This window comes from Cheilinus undulatus, linkage group 14 (genome assembly GCF_018320785.1).
Source record: "Cheilinus undulatus linkage group 14, ASM1832078v1, whole genome shotgun sequence".
NCBI classification, from domain to species: Eukaryota; Metazoa; Chordata; class Actinopteri; order Labriformes; family Labridae; genus Cheilinus; species Cheilinus undulatus.
Genome location: NC_054878.1, coordinates 23,182,242 through 23,203,845, shown reverse-complemented (window position 1 = coordinate 23,203,845; position 21,604 = coordinate 23,182,242). Strand labels below are relative to the sequence as shown.

Genomic DNA, 21,604 nt, shown 5'->3' with positions numbered 1-21,604 from the left:
TAAAGGTGTTCTACATGTACTGAAAGGTTCTCCTATGCACTACTCCTATAGCTGAGCAATAGTAAAGCTTCTTGCATTTAAGTTATGTTAGCTAAATTGCTACTGTTGTGGATATCCAAACATAAAAATATAAAAAATAATATGACCACGTTTGAATTTAATGACACTTAGAATTAAAGCACTCGCAGAGGTATGACCATATGCTTAAAAACTCCATCCAGCTGTATTTATGAGTATTGCAGCTTGTATTTGACTGGTTAAAATGCTTAGAGGGCAGTGGCTGATCATAACATCTGTCATCAAAAATGGTATTAAAAATGTGACATGAAATGTTTTTCACAACCATTAGTTAATCTACTAGTTTCACAGAATTGATTCAAGTTGTTATTTATTCATGATCATTTATTTATTGAACTATAACCGGGGCTCCATACATAATATTATGCTATACTAATCACATTATCATATTTTCTCTGTCTTGCACAAGCACAAACGTAGTATTCCTCTACCAGTACTCTGCATACTCACAGACATCTTCTACAGTCACACACTCAGCTTGAACATACTGCTGCACTCATTCTCCACATGCATCTTGCTTGATTGGCAGACATGCTTTTCTTTGACCTCAGTGAAAAGCAATTCTGTCCAACCCTGTCACATGGCTACAGTTACAGATGGCAGCTGTAACACTTGTAGATTTTAAGCTTTTTCTGCTCTTCGTGCACAAGATTAGTTCTTGCTGTAGTGCCTCCTGTCTGTATTCCCATTTGTCCATTCACCTGTCAGTCATATATGTCTGATAATTATGCTTGATTACCTACCTTATCTTAATTATTCTGATCTTATCTATTTCCTCTGTATACTGCCTGACTCTTTATTCTTTCCATGTCTATTTCCCCCTCTCTCTCTTCTGCGTGTCTCTGTCCCCTGCTGGGGTTTGTGTGAACCTCAGATACCTTTGCAACACCTGCTCCTGCCACTGAGGCCTCTGCAGCCACCACTGAGGGTGGTGCCACCACTACGCCCGCCCCTGCCGCTAATGCTGGAGCTGGTGGGTGACTGAAAGTTTGTCTTTAAATGCATGTCTGTGAGAGTGAAAGGGAGAGTAAAATGAACACAGATTTACACTACATGTGTTCTAAATTTTCATAAACTGCTGCGCAAGAATCATGCTGATCCTGTGTTGGAGCCCTGTTAGCTTTAGCCATTAACTTTACATCATATTCATATCTTTCATTTGCTTATTTAAAAATCCTGTTCAGGATGTTTGTTTCAAAATGAGTCTGTTGGAAACATTAAAAGTCAAAGACATTTTTACCAAACACATGAAGCCGAATATAGGCTAACTCAGAAACTAAAACTTGTTAGTTTCTTGCTGGTGTTAGTTTTTTAGCTAGCCAACAGATGTAGCAAGAAAGTAGCCAGCTACAGTATATACTAAGGGCAGAGAAGAGACTGCTTGTGACATAAAATACATTTGTTTAAAAAAAAAAAATTCAAGAAGGTGTCAGACAAGGTAAATAACTCTAAAAAATCACCAGCAAAAATACCCATATTAACAGGTTGAAGAGGTGCCAGGTTACCACACTGGAGGCTGTAGTATACTCTGGTGTCTGAAGATTCAACAGGCAGTAAACTGCAGCTACGATGCCTAACAAGCTGCCCCATGACTGTCCAGAGCTCCTGCCCTCACCAACCAGCCTGCAGTGGGACAGAGAGCTCTCCAACACAAAAACAACTATATAAACATAGAGAATCACACGAGCAAAAGAACACGGAAGAACAACTGTGACAACAATGTTCTGAAATAGATTAAAGGGAAACCTTTTAGCTTTGGCTTAATGTAAACTCAACACTATAATTAAAAACTTTATGTGTGCATTATATCATGAACTACACCACCATTTTATTTCAAATTAGATTAAGAAAAGTCACTCACCTCTGTTGTTTCTCAGCCAGCTCTTTCCAATGTGAAAGTTGTGTGATGGCAGCCCAACTGAAACTTAAATGAGTGTTGTTAAAGTTTTACTCAAGCAACATTTCATCTGAGTTTTTTCTCTAACTCTGGTGGTGGCTGGTAACAAATACACTCAAAAAAGAATAAATTTACTATTTTTGAGTTTTTTTAGGAAAATTTTAGTAACTCTTGAAAAATGACTGCACAAATTTTCCCAGTGAGGGAGGAGGAATACACATAGTATCCTGTTTGAGGTGTAACAGATTTTTTCATTGAATTGCTAAAAAAAAAGTTTAAACATCTTATTACTTCAGAAAATGACGGTTCGACAGAAGGCACTGGAAGTCAGACATAGACTTAAGGACATAAGGAGATGTCATGGAGGTGAGAAATAAGGTGGATAGTCACCAGGAAAAGAGTCTCGTACTGATGTTTCTCATCTAAGGAAGAACATTTTCTTTATACCGTATTTTGCTTGGCTTAAAAAAGCTAATCAACGTATGATGGAACATTTTAAAGCAGTAGGCTATAGACACTTTTATTTAAGTAATTAATCTGATTTTTATTTTTGCTCATTTTGTGAACTGAAGGATTTTTTGTAAGTTCTAGGCATGTTTTGGCAGGTGTTTTTGTGTTTGCTTTTATCAGGGTTTTATCTCATCTTTGTGCAGTGACAGTAGGTGTAAAGATCTGCTTTTCATTACTGCTGGTGTCTGACCAGTGCTATTGTTGTTGCCATGGTGATTGAAGACAATAGTGTTATTTGTCTGGCTTCGTAAGATGTGTGTAGTTTCTGTCATGACAGGCATGCTGGTGAGATTTATAATTTTGAATAGTTGCTGTGGTTTACTCTCAGGTTTATTTACTTTGAAAGAGTATAATATTGGCTTCATTTGTGATATTTTTAGCCTTTTGTTTGTTTCGACGGAAAGCGGGAGTGTGTTGGAGCTCTGCACATTTTCTTCTCTTTTTCCCCCTCAGCTTTCATGTTTCCATCCTCTAAACATTAACACATTTCTAATCTGTTAAAGTCATTGTGTTAATATCTCTCCCATCCTTCTCCCTCCTCAAAGACCCCTTCGCTCCATCGGAGGGTAGCACCACTGTGACGTCTCCAGGTCTAGACCTTTTCAGCATGATGACGGCTGAGAATAATAACCCTGGTAGTTCCCTGGATGTCTGTTTTAGCTCTGTGGTGCCCTCCCCTTCCCCATCCCCTTCCCCGTTTCTCACCTCCAGCACCATCACCACCACTGCAACCATTTCAGCTCCCATATCCCCCAACACCGCCAGCCCTGCGACCGACCTTTTCAGCGGTAAACGACAAAGATTTGTGTGGTTTTGCATCATCCTGACATCTAAGCATCCTCCTGAATTCCCCATGATGCTGCTTGTCATACCCCTCTCCTCTTTTTGATCTTTTCCGTTGACTAATTTGCACATTTTGAAGGCTGTGATCATTCTCACCGTTTTAAAGTGATTATTCCTGTCTCTGGGTGTGCATGTGTTTGTAGATATTTTTGATTCTATGCCAGACACGGGCTTCACCAAAGCAGACCCCGCTCCCAGTGCTGACTTGTTTATGGCAGGTAGCCTGTTGCTCCTACTCTGCTGCTCTCACTCTCATTTCCTGTTTTGCTGTGTGTGTTCTCAGCTTTGTCCTTGGCTTTGATTTAGGAACAAAAAAGGAAATGAGATTGCTCATACAGGTCGGCTAAAAGCTTCTGAGCTGTCTGAATCATTTACTAAATCACTCTTACCTCTCTCCTGTTCCAGCATGAACTGCGTGCACTGTTATGGCAAATGATAAATGTGCATTAAAGAGAATCACAGTCAGATATAGATTGTGTTTACCTATGTGTGAGTGTTTGGACTCTGAACATCTATTTTGCCCTTCCCAGCGGATGTGTTCAGCTCCCCTGCCCCCACACTCTCCTCAGCACCCTCACCCAAAATTGACACTGGAGCCATCATGAACCTGTTTGGTGGTGGGTAACTCACATGGATGCCTGCTTTTGCTCTGACACCATCAGTTCCTGAAAACTTTGTCTGAGAAGGGAGTAGAACCTGGGAAAAATTAAAACACAATTAATTTGATATCAGGCCTTTTATGGAGGAAAATTAGTGGAGAGCTGCTCACGTTGTTATAAGTTTGGTGCCATTGTTTTGCACCAATAAAAATTTTGTTGGTTTACAAGCAGATGTGTGTGAGTGCTTTGTTTTGTAACAGCAATATTTCTGTTGTTTTATAATAAACACGTATAACCATACTTTCATTACTTCCTCCCTAACTTTACGCACTCTGTTTGGCTTCACCAGTGTGAAGGAGAAGGCTCACTATTACCACTTCTTTGCCCTCATGCTGCGATGGGACTGGTTCATCCCACTTTGACCTGACATGGTCTGGTTTGGTTGACCTGCCAGAGTCCACAGGAGGAGACGCCACAGCTGCTGCTGCTGCTGCTCCTGCTGCCGCTGCTGCCGCCGCCGCCCCTGGTGCTGAGCTTATGTCAGGTAAAACCAGTCCATTACATGTCTGCATGCATTCTGTGTACACATGAGAAGATACTAACATGTCCCAGTTGTCTCAGACAAATATTTCCATCTTTGTGAAACACTCTGTTAAAGTCATGGATGGATTACTCAAAGGGGGGCTTGTCTGGAAATCAGTCCTCTATGCTGACTCTCTTCTGATAGGTGGAACCCAAAAAAAGTAGGACAAAAAGGTCGCACACGTGTGCCTGGCAAAAAAAGGTCTATGAGAAACTTTTGGTCTGAGGTCTAACCACACCATTTTTCATGAAATAAATCTAATTGGTTGAAAAATATCAGGAATATGGGTCATGAATTTTCCTTAAGTAACTGGCAGTGGAACTGGCTTGACCAGTTGAGAACCACTGCTCTATTCAACCTTAAAGAATGCTTTTTTATTCCATCCATCAATATTCTATACTGCTTATCCTGTTCATGGGGTGGGGCCTATCATAGCTGTCATTGGGCGAGAGACAGGGTACACCCTGGATTGGTCGCCAGTCAATCGCAGGGCGCCTTTTTATTCATTACTTTCAATTAAAGCTGCATGTCATGCTTAAGTAGCATTTGATTTTTAAATGGGAAAGCCATTTAAGTTAAGGGAGTTAAGGTATTTAAATAAGGTTGAGGCCTAAATCTCTTCAGCACAAGTGTGACATGCAAATAGAAAAAAACAGCACCTGAGAGCCCTGGACCACCTACATAATGTTGATAGTGGAGCGATGTTTCTGCCCAGGCAAGCTGTTTCATGATCCATCCATGACTTTATCCGCTGATAATTTATCGATTACTGCATGATGTTTTGTTTTGTCCTTACAAAGGCTTGTCCTTTAGAGCCACTTTGTTTAGTTTCTGGCCAAATTTTTTTCTTTTTTTCACTTATTCATCTGTGGATCTTTCTACTAACTTTGGTAACAGTTAAAGCTCCTGTGAGGTACTTTACAGTTTGTATCAGTTGTGGCACCTCCTGTGGAAAAAAACTGTACTTCCTTTTAAATTGCTAATAAACAACAAAAAAATCTCCTCCTACTTTATCAGAGCAGCTTTATGTGCCACTCTTTGTGAATATTTGTCATTAAATGCTGTAAGATTTTTTTTTTTACACTGTATTATATTGACTGTCTGACACCTATCCCCCTGGCAGCAGTGCAGGTATTGGGAAATAACTATAAAGAAGTAGTTTATCATTGTCAATTAGGGACTCAATAACCTTTGAGGCAATACAATTATTAGTAGTGCATTTTATGTATAGCTTGAAAATCCTCACAGCAGCTTTAATGAAATAAATTGTTGTTAGCCTTCAGCTGTTTAAATTTTTTTTCCTTTACTCAACACCAGATACAGAGTCTTTCTACAGTTTAAAGTGCAGCCTATTCTCAACCCCAAGCCGCCAAATGTGGCAGCTTTTAAATGGCTCAAGGAATCAAAATGATGCTGTAAATACTAGTGTTCAGATTTCGATACCAGTATCAGAAATATATCTACAGTTGGTATTGGCGGGTACAGATGTTTACACACAGATCTGGAACAATGTTGTTTAAAACCTTTCCAGACTGGCATTGTCGTTTACAACAAGAAGCAAAACGCTTTACTAAAGTTAAATAGCTCTTGAATGATGAATCGTAGTACTTAGCTTTTCTCTTGAAGCTAGCTGTTGCGCTATTCTGTTGATGCTATCAATGCCTTTGTAGCCCTTACCAGTGCTAATTTTGGCAGCTATTTTTAATTTTATTAGCCCAGTTAGTCCATAGAAAGTCCCGTTTTAGTCCAAAGAAAGTGATCACATTTAAGCCTTTACTTTCAGTCAAAACATTAATTCACTTTGCTTGAATTTGGTGGGGAATCATACTTTGATTCCTGGTTTCTACACTTTAGAGGCAGAAAAGCTACAGATGCATTGTGTTAAGATGGATTTACCCACTGAACAGAAAAAAAATGGATTTTGAATGTCTGACAAAAAATACATTATATTTCAGTCTCTTTCTTGTCTCCTTTTGGAAATTAAACCTACTTTTTGTCTTGGAGGTAATATGGTATGGTACTGTATCTCCGGTATTAAAAAATAGCAGTGGTATTGCTTTAATTAATGGTGCAGTGTAATGGGCACACCTTTATAATAAGTGAATCAAGAATATTCATCTTTTTCCATCGCAGAACCGCTGTCTGTGTATGATGATTCTTTAAAAGTGATGATGTCATAATGATGTCGGGTCAGTTTCGCAAAAGACGAATGCACACATAGTTATATGGTACTGGTGCCTTAATGCACTGGCTGTCGAGTTTGTTGAGTTGGGGTTGAGAAAGTAGGACTACATGTTTATTTATTCTCTGTCAAGTAAAGTCACAGTTAAGTCTTGTGGATTTACACAATGTCCATATATGGTCGAGCCAATGTCATCTTCCCATCATCTCATTTGTTTAGCAATACTGTGTTTTTTTAAGCCACTGGGGAAATCCTCACATCTCTCCCACCTGTCAACACAATTCATTTAGTTTGCGTGACCACTGTTACCATGGCAACATGTGCCCTGCTCACCTGTTTCCTGTCATCCCCTGTCCTGGTACTGGTCTTCATGTTATATAACTGACGGTCTGCAATACTACTGCTCACAGGCTTAACCCTTTCTTTCCCCTTCTCTTTCTATCATTCATGCTTTAAACTCTGATGGTTTCATCGTTGCCTGCTCCTTTAAAACCTCACTGCTTTTCTCCCCCCTCTATGGCATCTGGGCTTTTTTTTTTTTTTTTTTTTTTCACTTTCTTTCCTCTCTTTACCCCACTCTACCCCTCTCTCTCTTTCTCTCTTCATCTGGCTCTTGGGCTGGCTCATTGCTTGCTTCCTGCCATTTGATTGGGTGAGTTTCCTTTGCTCTTTAACACGCTAATTTCCCACAGTGCACTGCTGCATTGCAGTGGTGAAAGGCACGCTCAGCTGCACTGTCCCTTCCATTACTGATGCTCTATGGTCACAGAGAGGGTGTGAAGTAGCCGTGTGATGCAGTGCTTCTTCAACATTTAGCTTAGCTCCATTCTAGCAACCTTTGTCCCTTCATCATATTTTCTGCAGTAATCCTCCAACGTAATCCTACAGAACAAGGAAAATTCACCAACAAGCACTGAAAATGTTTATATTCAGACTGCTCTTGTTGTTAAGATGGTTAGATGCAACTCAGAATGAAAAATTAATGGGTTAATTTCAGTTTTTGATATTCACATATAGTTAATTTCATGTCTTGTGCTTATAGTGCAAACAAGCATAGCTATAAGAAGCTGACAGATGTCTCCTGGAGCAGATTTGACTTTATCTGACCATTCATGGTGATACTAAAGTCCTCTATCGACTTAGTTTTCTATGTTATAATATCAACTAACTCCCTGTAGCTCACAATGCCCCTATCTCCTCTGTTGTCATGGAGACATCTGTTGGTTGTCATGGTAATCCCCAATAGTAAGGAGGACTTGTGTTAGAGTGTGAAAGCTTACTGTGAAGGATGCTAACATGGACCTCCCTCTCCCTCTCCCCTCTCTGTAGTATTTGATGGATTAGGAGATGTAATGAAGCCCACTTTGACCCCTCAGGGGGGCGATGTTGACACCTCTATGGCTAACATGGCGAGTAGTAAGTAGTCTTTAGATCACTAGCACTGTCACAGATGTGGATTTGAATAAGTAGCTCTATATTTGCTTTATGTGTCAAAGATGCATGAGAAGATTAATGCCACATGTCTGTATATTAAAGGAACAGTTTGTAATGTTTTTACTGGATATCCTGTTAAATGAATAGAAAGACACTGCGATCATGTCTCTATCAATGATAAAAATCTTGAGTCAAAGTAAATTAGCCAAGCCAACCTGATAAATAAAAACAAGGGTAACGCTGTCAAACAGAACATAATAAAGTAGCACCTTTTAACATTTTTTAATCATTATGATAGGATTTATTAAATCTTTGAAGATCACCTTTTAAAGAACAACAGCTTATTAGCAACCTTAAGCACTGTGTCCTGTATTGTTGCTAAGTTAACATTGGCTAGAACCCGGTGGTAATAGCTAGCACTGCCACAGGTTTGTCAGGGAAGAGCTGTAGAATAACCTGACACACCAGATAGACTGTTTCATATATTTATTGCATATATTGGATATATTTCACATTAATCAGGGAAAACTCCCATAGAAAGTGTTTGAGAAAGGCAGGACTTAAAAAAAAAAATCTCAGGTGATGATTCGACGAACACTCTGTCTGTCACATTCAATATGGGCCAATCAGAGCGACAAGACAAAATTAGGTTGTACACATGCACAGCCTGGTAGCCGCGGCCATTGCTTATCAACAGTGGAACTACTTAGTGGATAAAACTTGTACAGAGGCAGTCAGGAAAAGTGCAAATTATCCCTGCAAAGGAAAGCTTTCAGTATGGCTCTTTGCTTTTGTTTTAATTAAGAAATGTGCCCCAGTTCTGACTTCCTCTTAACCATAACTACATCAGAGTTACTCGCTACACTGGCGAATGCCATTGAATATACCAACAGAATATAATGTATAGCTAAACTAAGGTGACCAGACGTCCCCTTTTTCCGGTGAGGAGTATGTCATCCCTGGAAATGTCCCTGATTTTTACTATGAATGTGAAAAAGAGCAAACTTCTCCCTGACATATTTCAAACTGATCTGCTGTCAACAAAAATCATAAAATGTTTACTGTTTTGACTGTAGCCAAGCTGTTTGTTGATGATCAGTTAAGTGCTAAGGCTCATCTCAGGCATTTCCTGTATGTAGTCTCATGTTCCTTCAAAATAAAAGTCTACTTGTATTTGGCCAGTTACATTTTTTATAGTAGTTAGCTGCAACTGCAGGATATGTTTGGTTTTTAGAAGCCATAACTTGATGCTGCATTATAGCAACTCTTTAATGGAAAAAAATAAATGAAAAATGAAAATAAGTAAATAAGGATTTTTAAATCCAGAATTTTTTGGGGACAATTCAGAATTTTAGTGAACTAAATCAAGAAGAGAAAGTGTTAAGCCTGAACAGTTATGTAGCAGAGTTATGTTGTTAAAATATTTTCATTTCATTATTGGCTTTTTAGTTCCAGTATTTATATTATTGATGATTGTTAACACAATAAGGCTGCACTGCTTTTGTCAAAATACATGAAACTATAAGTGCCCTGTTTAGTAAATCGTCATGACAACAGTTAATGGTTTTTATCCACAAAAAATCTGGTCACCTTAAACTGTAACGATTGCAAATTCATACTGAAGCAGCTTGAGAGAAAAGAAAAAAAATGTTTGCTCTTTATTTAATAAAGAAAATGCCACTATACTATAGCTACAGCTGATACACCAGCAGCAGCCATTGCTACCAGCTTCTAGTACAACTAAACCCTGCCTGTAGCTACCACCTCGTTCGTTTCAAATGACACTAATTGGTCAAGTCCATTTTCAGACCTGACAGTCATTTCAGACAACAAAAGACAACTTTAAAAGATGGATTTGCCTGATATCAGACACTGAATCTGGCCAATCCATAAGCTTTGCAAGGTTAGCTGCAGCACATAACTCTTAAAAATGTAAAATGGAAATGTTGCAGTCTTTTACTTATACAGCTCTAAGCATGTGCTTTAAATTGGTTTTAATTATAGAACGTGTTATTTAGACTTGTAGGCATAACTTTTGATCTTTGATAAGTGCCTACCAAGCTGTTTTTAGTATTTAAGCTAGGCTAAGCTAATCACCACTTGACTTGAGATTTCAGTTATATGTGGTATTGATCTTCTCATCAAAAAGCTAATACAATTTATTCCTGTTATACCTTACAACCATCAATTACATCAACCTGATTTGGCTGAAATAATGTCAATAAATAACAGATGTTTCAGTAGCTCTCTTTCTTTTTTTCTTTCAGATCTCACAATGGGAACCCCAGCGGCCCCTCAGGTAGCTCCCCCATGTTGGGGTGCTCCCATGGTAAATGTTGTCTGTGTCTTATAGCATGGAGTGGAGACGCATGGCAGCAACTGACAGGGCCTAGCAGCAATCACAAGCATTGCCTTCATCTAGCTCTCCAGGTTCCAGGTTTAATCACAGACGTAGGAACAAGATGTTAAATAAGCCAAGACAGCCCTTTGTTTGTGGTCCACCTACATATAAGAACACAAATCTCAGTCTTTTCAGAATCTGTGCTCCTTGTGACATCACACTGAGTCTTTATAATAATACCTTCCCTTCACCTCATATCGACACGCATAAAAATCCCCACCCACAGCCATGGAAGCACATACTGAAACAGCCCACTGAAAAGGGAGGTACGGTGGAAGGGCCTTAATAAAGAGACTTACTCCAAAACTCTGAGAAATACCGTTCAGAACTACAGTACCCAAAACCTCCTTGATCCATGTGATTTTTTTAACTAAACCACAGCACAGATGTGTCATTTAGACCACAGCATTAAAGGGAGGAAAAAGGGTATCATATGTCCCCTTTAACTTACAGTCTGGTATTTCTGAAATATCTGGAACATTTACTGGAGAGTAATGAAGTGGCAAATGGTCGAGCCAAATTAAGAAGCTGCTGCTTGGATACAGCTTTTCTTCTTTTAATTTCTTACTTATTTTAACTTGCTGATTTCTAAGCCTATTAGAGTCCAGGAAAGTTACCTGGTTCTGCCCCTTCACTAACACATCCGCTCCGTATGGATAATTCAGTTGCCTTTCTAGAAATGAAATGACACTCTCATCTGAAGGCTTCCTGCAAAACGCTTCTCCTCTGCTCTCAAAACCCCGGTGCATGTGTAGTTAGGTACAATAGGACTTTAGTTGTGTCGTGTTTTTGTCTTCTGTTTGTTGTGTCCAAAATCAGTGTGTCTTTGTCCTATTTTTTTAAGGTTTGGGAGTGTATTTTGTTTGCATTTTGTGTCTGTCTGTCTGTCTTATATGTAGTCTAGTAACATCCCGAATCCTCCTCTCCCTCCCCTCCACACCTGTAGACCGTACCCATGGGTGTCCCTCCTTTTATGGGGACTTACCCCGGCTTCAGCATGGTAAGACCACAAGTCCAGTACGGTCTAGTAATGTCCCTGTACCCAGTCTGGACATTACTAGACATTGATGGACAATGAGTCCCTCAGGTGTCCCTTCACACCCATCAGGTGTCCGACTTTGTTTCTTACTGGCTCTTTTTCTTCCCTCCTGTCTCTGTGAAAGCCTGGGGCACCAGGAGCTCCCATGATGCCTATGGTGAGGCCGGGCTTCCCTGCGACCGGAGCAGCCCCCGGGGCACCGGTAACCACTCACTGAATATAATAATTTCATTAATTAAAAATAAAGAGGAGTGTAAAACTTAAAGTAAAATGTGTCTGCAGATGTCTCCTGGAACAGCCCAGAGCCCCAGAAAGCCTCCACCACCAAGGAACGCTCTGGATGACCTCAACATTAAGGACTTCATGTAGACTGACTGACCTGTAAACCCCCGAGGTATAAGATACAGATAATTAACAAGCCTACTTTAAAGCCATTGAAAACTAAAATAACTGTCTAACTGTGTACTTCAGAGTCTTATGTACACAGATTTATATTGATACAAAGTTTAAAAACTTGGGTTCATTCCATTAAAATTCTGTATTCTAATTTTCTGTAAACTTGTCTGATATCAGGGTTGAAAGTCTCTTTGGTTTTTGCTTGGATATGTATTATAAATAAGAGGGGGGAAAGGGAGAGCTTTCCATGGCCCAGCCAAATGGGGGGTTATGAAGGTCATCAAAATAATGGTCCATTGTAAATTTGATCTGTGATATTCTATATTTTTTACCTGAATAACAACCACTAGTATCAAAGCAACAAATAGTTTATCTATTTATTTATTTATATAAAGCCTTTTTCAAAAAAAAAATCTGGCCTGTGGCCCTTTTGCCCCACGTCTCTTCCTGCTCTCTTCCCCGTGTCCAACTTTATCCAATAAAGGCACAAAAGCCCAAAAATAAATCTTTAAAGAAAAGTGGCAAACATTTGTTAACAGTGGCAAAAATGGGTTTAAGGGACAAAACAGGTTAACAGGGGCAAAAAAATGGATGGAAAGTGGTAAAAATTGCTTAAGAATCTTAAAAAAAAAAAAAACAGGTAAAAAAACGTAGTGAATGGGGTAACAAGAGCGAAATGGGTTAAAATCTGAAAAAAATAGCACAAAAACTGGTATAAAGGGGTTAGTGGCAAAAAACGAGTTAATATAGGCAACAGAAGGCAGAAAGTGCAAAAAATGGGTTAATAGGCAAAATGGGCAGAAAAAAGTTGAGGAAAGGGTTCAAAAATTGCCAAAATGGCTGAAACGTAGCAAAATTGACAGAAAAGGTGGTGAAATATAGTTAAAAGAGGCAAAATTGGGTATAAATGTGCAAAATCACTTAAAAGTGGCAAAGAAGAGTTAATGGGCAAAAAAAAAAAAATAGGTAGAAAGTGACAAAATGGGCAAACAGGCAAAAATGGGTTAAAAGTGGCAAAAGCAGCAGAAAAAAGTAGTGAAAAGGGGTTTAAAGGTGGCAATGTAGTAATAGGCAAAATTGGTGAAAAAAAAGTGCTTAAAATTCCTGAAAAGTAGCAAACAAAAAAGGCAAAATTGGGTTGAAAAGGTGGTTAAAAAGGTAAAAAGTGAAACAAATTAATTACTTCAACATCAGACCCAACAAAAGTGTACCACTGATATCAGCTCCAAAATGAAGTACTTGTTGGCCATTCATTGATATCATCAATAAATCACAATTTGTATGTGTGTGTGTGTGTGTGTGGGTGGGTGCTCTGGGTCTTTCAGGTGGGCCCCTGGAAAGTCAGTAACCGTTAGAATTTTTCTGAGTCAGTAACTTCACTCATGGTGCAAGAATGCCCAAAGGCCTTCTGGAAAAAAAAAACAGATAATCCAAGGACAATTAAAAAAATACTTTTAATGATTGAGTACTGCATACTTCAAACTAAAAATGTGTTCAATCAACTCAGAAAATTGAGCTGAAATAGCTATTTTTTAATTTTTAAGTTCGTGCAACTCATTTTTTTAGTAACCTTCAACTATTCGGTCTCACAGTGAGGGACAGTTGTGTAGTTTCTAAACTACAAGTTAATTTAATTGGATGTATGTTTTCTCACCTCTACTACTTTATTACAAACTGCCAAAGAAGGAAAACAGAAGTTTGTCATGCCCTGCCCCCATGTGCAAAGATAAACACTTTTTTCTAAGGTTTGGCATAAAATTATAAAGCTGCATACTTCTTACAGTTAGAGCAAATATGCAACTCTAGACCCTACCTTAAAATCTAAAAAACGCGAATAAAACCAGACAAAACTGCAGAAGTTTACTCACTTCTCTTTACAATACATCAAATTTTGCCTAAGCATTCTCTGAAGGTTAAACTTCTTCTTCTGCTTGTTTGAGTTCTGCTTAAACCTGGTTACTGCCACCTAATGGACAGTTTCTGATAAGACCTAGTAATGAGCACATGCTGTGTACTAGTTGATAATCAAGTAAAGTTAACTTAATTTGTGTGAGTCTGGATAGCTATCAGGGTTGCACTAGGCGTGTTGTCAGTTGTGTGTGCTGACACAGAAAGTAAAGATGTCAGTTTAAAAAAGGAGCTGTGGTTTGACATGCCCACACAGTGCTGACAAATGATCTGAACAGTAGAATAGCCTGCTCTTTGAAACAGACTGCAGGAATAGACTGGAATTTACCATTCAGTGTGACCTGTGCTGTCTACACTTTCAGAAAAAAAAAATCAGATATGAGTCACACAGGAGCACAAATATCAGATTTGGGTCACTTTTATGTCAGTGTGAATGTAGTTTAGGACTGACTACACACTAGCTGATTTTAACCTTGATTTTTTTTCTCTCAACAATTGGAGGGTGTGATATTAGGCCTGTCATAACCAACTATTTGTCAAATGATCCTCAAGTGCGTGCTGTCAGAATGATTATTTCACTGGCCCTGGTTAGTCTGAGCCTTTCTGACCCATAATCATTTATATCAAAGATATTTGATATTATTAGATAGAGAGATCTTCTGTCTCTGGAATTACTACAGTTACCTTTTTTTTCTTTTACTGATAGTGAGTTCATTCAGAGGATCACAAAATGTTGAAAAAATTCTTGAAACTGTCCCTATGTTTTTTTAGTTTCTCACACTTTTAAATTTAATAGCTTTGCAGACTGTCTAGTGTGTAGTCAGCCTTAATAAAGTACATAAAAATGGATGTCGACTATTATTGTTCAAAGCACTGAATCAAGTTTTAATCAAGTTAAATTTTCTGTCTGTCCCGTGTAGGTTCATCATTGTGTCTGGAGCTCTGTGGATGTGGATGTCTGCACTTTCCCACTGCCTTCCCCTCAGTCATGCCCTTCAGCCGACCAGCCATTACATCGACCATCTCTGCCCTCTTTCACCCTGAAGAAAACCTGCCCTCCTTATCTAATGTTGTAGCACAACTGTGAATGTGACCCTAGATACAGAAACATAACCCCGTTTATGTGTGTGTGGGTGTGCGTGTATATCAGTGTTAACCTTTACTTAATATACTATGGAAAACGAACAAAAAAAATTAATGTGTATTTAGATTCATTCTGGATTTCTGCGTATCAGCTGATCGAGATGGTGGATATATGTTGGTTTCTTTGCGCATCTCCCAGACGAGGACTGTGTTGTTAAATGTGGACTGTGTTCGGTGTGTGTAACTTCACTGGCCAATCCCCCCACTCCCACTCCTCTGCCCTTGTTGTCCAAACTAATACTGAGCTATGTCAATATCATTCAGACTTGGTTGTACCTTTATCTGCTTGGCCATCCATCCTCCCACCTGTCTACTTCAACGACTCTGAATCTAAACGTACCTGAGAACAACTTGCACTGCGAATCTGGACTTATCAAACTGTGTTCTGTTTATTATTTTCTTTATGTTTTTTAGAGATTGTATGAAACATGCAAAAATTTGTGAACTCTGTTCAAATTGACATATGCATTTTAGACTATTTTAATGATAGATTATACATATTTTCTTTAATCTTTATTTTGAGAGAAAAATGTATCATATATTTTTAGTTACATCTTTTTAAAAGGTAAGTAGTCTAAAAAAAAAACCCTCCCGCCTTCTTTGTACATACATGTCAATCTGTATCAGGCATTATTGGATGGAAACTTTGCCCTGTTTACTATTACACCATGTGCTGGTGTGGAGTGATACTGCATCATAGCATGCAACACAAGTCAAATCTGGGATGCATTTTAATACTCACAGAGTTTATTTCCTTGTCTTTATGTCCACTTTATGACTTAATGTTTGAGTGGGAATTTAATGAGACAAGGAAGTGTTTGGCCTCAGTCCTCTTTGGGTCATTTAAGTGGTTGGTACATTTGAATATTGGAAGTCCTGAGGACTCTTACTGTAAAGCACCTGAGTATACGCTGGATGTTCTGTGTGTTGTTTATTTCCAAAAGTGACTGTATCTTAATCCATTGTGGCATTAACAAAGTGTTGAACGAAAATAAAGATGACTATGACACATAAAAACAAAAAGAATGTGGATAAATATTGTTTGCTAAGTATTCATATGAAGGCTGTGTTGTTTTCTTTGGGTTATTATGAATGGCATCGTACTCCCCTCCCTCAGCCCTCACCCCCACCTGCATGTGAGTCCAAATGAGATGCAATAAAAGACAAATACACTGACCTAAACGACCCTCACGGCTCATCACTTATCTCTGTTCTGCTTCTGTCAGCTTGTTTGAAAGTCAACATTTTTATTTGTCAGCATGAACAAGAAAACATGTTTGTAGCATGAAAATCTTTCAATAACAGACATGTACTGCAATGACATTACTGATTTCAGAAAACGCATACAGATGATTTACTTTAACATACATGAGTAAAGCCATCGCTGGCTTTACTCATGTATGTCTTCAGACAAAAGTGAACACAATTGGATGTACTGTGTGTGACACAGGAGGACACTTCTTATTTTCCTTACATTTCTACATTATCAGGTGTGGATGAATTACTATGTGTGTCAGAAGTACAAAACAAACATGGTGTTATGAAATAAATATAAAAGTCCAGCTAATGTCAAATCCAAATACTCTGCTTCGTTTTGAGAACATTTTTTGTAATTTACAACTACCTCCTGCACATGGTTTTCTATGGACTCTCAATAAATGGAATAACTGTGGAAAATGCCATAGATCAAGAACCACAGACATCTGCAACACTCAGAATAAGAAAGTGTATTCTCCAGAGATGAGCTATTTTGGTAACTCTTTATTTTAGAGGGCCCTAATAAATTAGTAATTATCTAGTCAGTTTAGACTAATACTTAGTAATCTAAGAGTAACAATTATAATTATAGAGTAATTGCTCAAGAATAAGGTGGTAATTACCTAGAAATAACACAGAAAGTAACATGGAAATATTACCAAAATTAAGGAAGTATTTACAGAGTAATAATGTATTAATCATGTAATAATCCCTCATATTACTGAGGCAATTCTCTGGTAGATAGGTGGTGTTTTACCAAGTAATTTCTTAGAGACAAGACGATAGTTTTTGTGTATAAGTTGCTTAAAAATCCCCTGGTAGTTGATAATTTCTTTAGAACTTAAATTGTAATTCGCGCATATTCTTCGATAATTTCTACATATAATCCCAAAAATTAAAGTGAGCCTATCTTTTATAATTCCCAAGTAACTCCTAAGTAATTGAAAAAACACACTTGACACAAGCCCATTTTTAAAATTACATAGAAATTACTTGAGAATTATGGGGGACTCAATTTAATTTAGTGGGCTGATATGTATTAATTACCTAAAACTTATAATGAATTAAGGTTTTTAGAGATTACCTAAAAGTTTCTTGAAAATGATTCAGGAAGGTCTGGCTTTAACTTAGTGGGTCAAAAAGGAAGGACGTACCTGGAAATTATCAAGAAATGTATAAAGAAAAACAATCATCTTATTTTTAAAAAATTACTTGTTAAAATAAAACCAAATTACTGGGGAACTGCCACAATAATGTGAGGAATTACTTGATCATTAATACATTATTACTAGGTAAATACTCAATTATAATTATTACTATAAATTTACCAGGTAATTATAAGGTAATTAAGGCCAACTAAAAGAAAGTGTTTCCACTATTTTCAGACATTTGCTCAAGTAAAATAATGTAAGGCTCCATGCCCACTTAGGATAGGGATGTCCAAACTATGGCCAAATGTGACCTCTGGTTCATTTTAGTTAGCCTGCAGCAAATTCTCAATGAAATTCTAAAAGTGAAATAAAAATGGTCTGATTTAGAACATGAAGCTTGTGTTATATTACACTGAGCTTCTTATTTTTGCTACTAGGCAGTGCTGCTGTGTTAACTCTGCTGACATGCTTTTTCATGACTAAGATGGAAAAACAACATAAATAATAAGCATATCTAGTTATATCTTGATTCATAAAGCCCTGGTGAATAGACAAAAGAATTATGACAGTAAATACAAATCCCGTTAATTTGTTCTGTGGTCTCATGGTGTGACTGATAAAGTATATGAGGCTATTAATCTTCAAACATCAACACTCTAAAAAAGTATGGCAGCTTCATAAAGTTTGTGCTTTTTGTGTCTGATTGTGGAGACAGCCATCAGTGCCTCCTCTCTCTGCTGCACATAGCCTCCATCCTGATCAGGGATGACTCCAGCGGTAGCTTAGGGCAACCAGGGCCCCCTAAAATCTGATTAGCCACCCCAAAATCCTACTTGTCAGCTATTACTGTTTTATAAAATATACTATATAATCACCAAGCACATTTAAACCTGATTTGGATTGGTTTTACCAGCTTTATTATGCTAAAGGTGAGGTATGTCAAAGTGGTCCAAAGATTTTTTTGTGTGGCCCTCAGTGAAAATAAAAGTTTGGACAACCCTGACTTAGGGCTTCCATTGTATCCCTCTTCAACCCTGGTATTTAAAATATGTATAGCTGTAAAGCTGTAAAAAATTATCTTCTATAAGAGAAAACAATGAAGCTTTTCTAATATGATTGGATTGCAGGCCTAATAAACAGCACAACTTTTGACTGGAGGCGTGCCACCGGATGTCTGAGGCTTTGAAAAAGAGAGTTTTTGGAAGTCATGACACCCAAGTTTGCAACATTTGAGTTAGCTTTATTGCTAAAAGCTACTTTAGATTCTTTGTCTTACTCTTAAATTAAAAGAAATATCAGCTCATGAGTGAAAGTCTAGAAACATTCTCCAGATTACTTATCATTACAGTCTCAAACACATGGGCCTGAGGCTTTCAGTCTCTTTTTTCTCTTGTAGATCCATCACTCTGTAGTCACACCTTTTTACAGAGACTTGGATCTCCATGGATCCAGTGGCAGATCTGGGCATATTTGGCTGGAGTAATCCTCACTGCAACATTAAAGTCTCTCTGCCCACCTCCTTCCACCTCTACCCACTGATGGCCTGAAAACACCCCAATCACCCTCCGCTGCCACTTCCCTTTCCTCCCTGTGTCCCCGACTTCCTGCCTCAGACGAATGTAAACACCTGCCCCCGTGGCACCCTCCTGAGCATCACAGTGCTGATAAATCAAATCATCTGACTCGTTTGACACTGAACAAAAGCGGTACACCACCTTCTCGTCTCCCAGTCCATCCTGCAGGCTCTTGTCGGTGTCGTAGCCTGAGAAGTGGATGCGAGTGAGCGGGGCTGCAGCAGGCGCCACCCCAAGCTGCATGTACTTCTGTTTGAGGGGTCGTTTCAGCTCCAGAAGTGCGTAATTGTAGTCAGAGGACACTGAATTAGGAGAAGTTTTTGATAGGATCCATCCTTGAGGGATATTTGTTTGTTTAACCCGTGTCCAACGAAAGACAGGCTGCTGCTTCCTGTTTTCAGCGCCACGTCGTTCACGGCTTAGACTTTTCATTTTCCTCTGTCTTCCTCCTGCTAGCTCACCTACAATTTCCTGATCAACGACCCCTTCCTCACCCTCTTTTCTTCCTCTACGCCTCCTCCCCTTGCTTCCATTTCTATCTCTTCCTACATTTCCATCTATGCTATTCAGCTCTTCATCTTCCTCTATTACTTGCTCCTCTCTTTCTCCTTTCCTCCCATTCCTGCGCCGCCCTCCTCTCCTTCTACCTCCTCTTTTTCTCTTGGTTTTGAGCTGCAGCACCCCAACCCTCAGCTTTCTAACACCTTCTAGGTAGTCCCTCCCATCGTGGATGCAGTGGGCCGCTGTTAATACATGCTTCGGTGATATCAGGACACCGGAGCAGCCTGTGGAGAGACGGACAGCTGTGGAGAAAGGATAGTTTGTGATGAAGTGAGAGTCAGAGATGACAAAGCGTCCATCTGCTCCGTAAACCTGCCGTTTCCTGCGGGTACGACCTAGTGGACGAGCTGGTTTCCCTGCAGATGTTTGGTTAAAACCCTTCAATGTGATATCAGTGTGCATGCGAGTGCCATTCTCATACATCGTCTCATATCCCAGAATCCTTTCTTGCTCGGTCTGGTCCACAGGTGATCTTTTGCTTTGACACTCTATTCCACAGAGCGTCCCTGCTCCTCCTTTCTTCTCGTCCTCCTCCTGCTCACTGAAATGAGGAGGGCTTAAAAGCTCGGTGTGTGTGTCCTGCAGCACTGGGAGGCTCTGCTTAGTCCATCTGAGTGCCTCGGGGCTCTTGTCTTTACCAAAAACTGTTGAGGCTGTCAGGGCAGCTGCACAGAGCAGCAAAAAGAAGAAGTGGTTGAGACCCATCCCTCTGAAACAAACGACAATAAATATATTTAGATCAAAAAAAACAAATTGTAAGTCATTATAAAGGCAAACCTTTACACCCGCAATTAAAATTAATTGTTTCAGACCAAAGGGGTAATTACAGGCATGCCTATAAAGGCTACTTGTTAGATTTCTTTTACTTCAGCATGTGTCCAGCAGAGGGCGCAGGAGTTCAATAATTGAACCGTGCAACCGTCATGTTTTTATTTTTAATACCAAAGCTTGGGTTAGTTATACAATTAATAGTAATATTATCTAACAGATAAGCTTCAATTAAAATTTAGATTTTTTTTTTACTTCCTTTAAATATTTTCTGACAAACGTTAAACAAAAAGGCTACTTTTGAAAGTAAAGGCTATTAACTTTGTACAGACCTGAATACAGCACAAAGGCGTTAGCTAGTTACACAAGCTAATTCACAAAGAGCACGTGCATGAAAAAATGAAGAAAGCATAGCGACAAAGCAAACAATTCGCATAAACGAGCGGAAAGAATAACTGTTAAAACTTGAGTAACTTAAATTATATAACTAATATTTATACACATATATATATTAAAGAAAATAATGTTCCTACCTGCAGTATTTCTATAAATATGTCGTCAGACTTCGCGACTTCTCAATCAAAAATCGTCTCCATACAAACGGCTTTCTGCAGACTGGTGTCCATCATTTCATCAGCTCCGGGAAAGACTAGTGCAGAGATCCTCTCACGCATCGACATCCCACTCTGATACAGAAAAAAGTGACGAGCAAACAGGCAGGAGGGGGAGAAAACCCCGGGGGGAGGGGGCTTACATGCTAGCATGAATGAAGTTTTTGATCATGTGATGATTTTACATTTTAGGTCGGGAGTGGAGCCGTGTGGACAGAATCTGATGTATTTTACTTGTATTACACAAACATTTTTTTGCGACGGGCATACGCAGAGAACAGTGCTGCTTTCAACAGAAAGAAATTAATTTAGATGTGACGCTATTTACAGAGAGGGCAGACGACAAAATGTTGCCTTTGAGTGCATGTTTATACGGCGCTTTTGTGGTTAAAAGTGTAAGTTTAGATTTATGTCAGGTAACGTTTGAAGTGTGTCCTGAAACACACAACACACACACATGCACTTATGCAAACAACACTACAGCTGTCATGATCTGAGGGCCCTATATTTTAACCCCTGTAGGTTTATTTTGGTGTCTCTGGTTTAAGTAAAAAGAGGTCATTCAGTGTAGAGACTTCTATCAGCATGATTAAATGTATGAAAACACTTACACACAACTTGTACTCAAAGACACACACTTGACAGCAGGACAAAGTTTAGGAAATCACT

The 21,604-nt window shown here is 38.9% G+C and overlaps 2 protein-coding genes across 16 annotated transcripts in view; one reads left to right on the top strand and one right to left on the bottom strand.

The window, feature by feature from the left end:
* Positions 1–16,190, top strand: part of LOC121521417 (clathrin coat assembly protein AP180-like) — a 37,105-nt gene extending 20,915 nt beyond the window's left edge. For 4 of the 15 annotated variants that reach the window (XM_041805389.1, XM_041805396.1, XM_041805387.1 and 1 more), the window contains 11 exons: positions 953–1,051; positions 3,031–3,273; positions 3,472–3,546; positions 3,859–3,945; positions 4,382–4,471; positions 8,022–8,108; positions 10,394–10,425; positions 11,474–11,527; positions 11,691–11,768; positions 11,849–11,960; positions 14,791–16,190. In XM_041805389.1, coding sequence (XP_041661323.1) covers positions 953–1,051; positions 3,031–3,273; positions 3,472–3,546; positions 3,859–3,945; positions 4,382–4,471; positions 8,022–8,108; positions 10,394–10,425; positions 11,474–11,527; positions 11,691–11,768; positions 11,849–11,935 — 932 coding nt within the window. In that variant the 3' untranslated portion in view covers positions 11,936–11,960; positions 14,791–16,190. Of the gene's footprint in view, positions 1–952; positions 1,052–3,030; positions 3,274–3,471; positions 3,547–3,858; positions 3,946–4,276; positions 4,472–8,021; positions 8,109–10,393; positions 10,456–11,473; positions 11,528–11,690; positions 11,769–11,848; positions 11,961–14,790 lie in introns of those variants that run through there. The other 11 variants (XM_041805403.1, XM_041805398.1, XM_041805390.1 and 8 more) reach the window with 10 other exon arrangements.
* Positions 16,191–16,266: 76 nt separating this feature from the next.
* On the bottom strand, positions 16,267–20,996 carry LOC121521418 (serine protease 23-like). The gene is made up of 2 exons (XM_041805404.1): positions 20,858–20,996; positions 16,267–20,265 (listed from the first exon to the last, which is right to left on the bottom strand). Exon 2 carries the CDS (start codon positions 20,259–20,261, stop codon positions 18,834–18,836), a length of 1,428 nt encoding a protein of 475 aa, XP_041661338.1. The 5' UTR covers positions 20,262–20,265; positions 20,858–20,996; the 3' UTR covers positions 16,267–18,833.
* Between the last annotated feature and the right edge of the window lie 608 nt (positions 20,997–21,604).

Bases quoted from the DNA above. Each gene is read 5' to 3' on its own strand.
- LOC121521418 (XM_041805404.1), bottom strand. From the start codon at position 20,261: ATGGGTCTCAACCACTTCTTCTTTTTGCTGCTCTGTGCAGCTGCCCTG.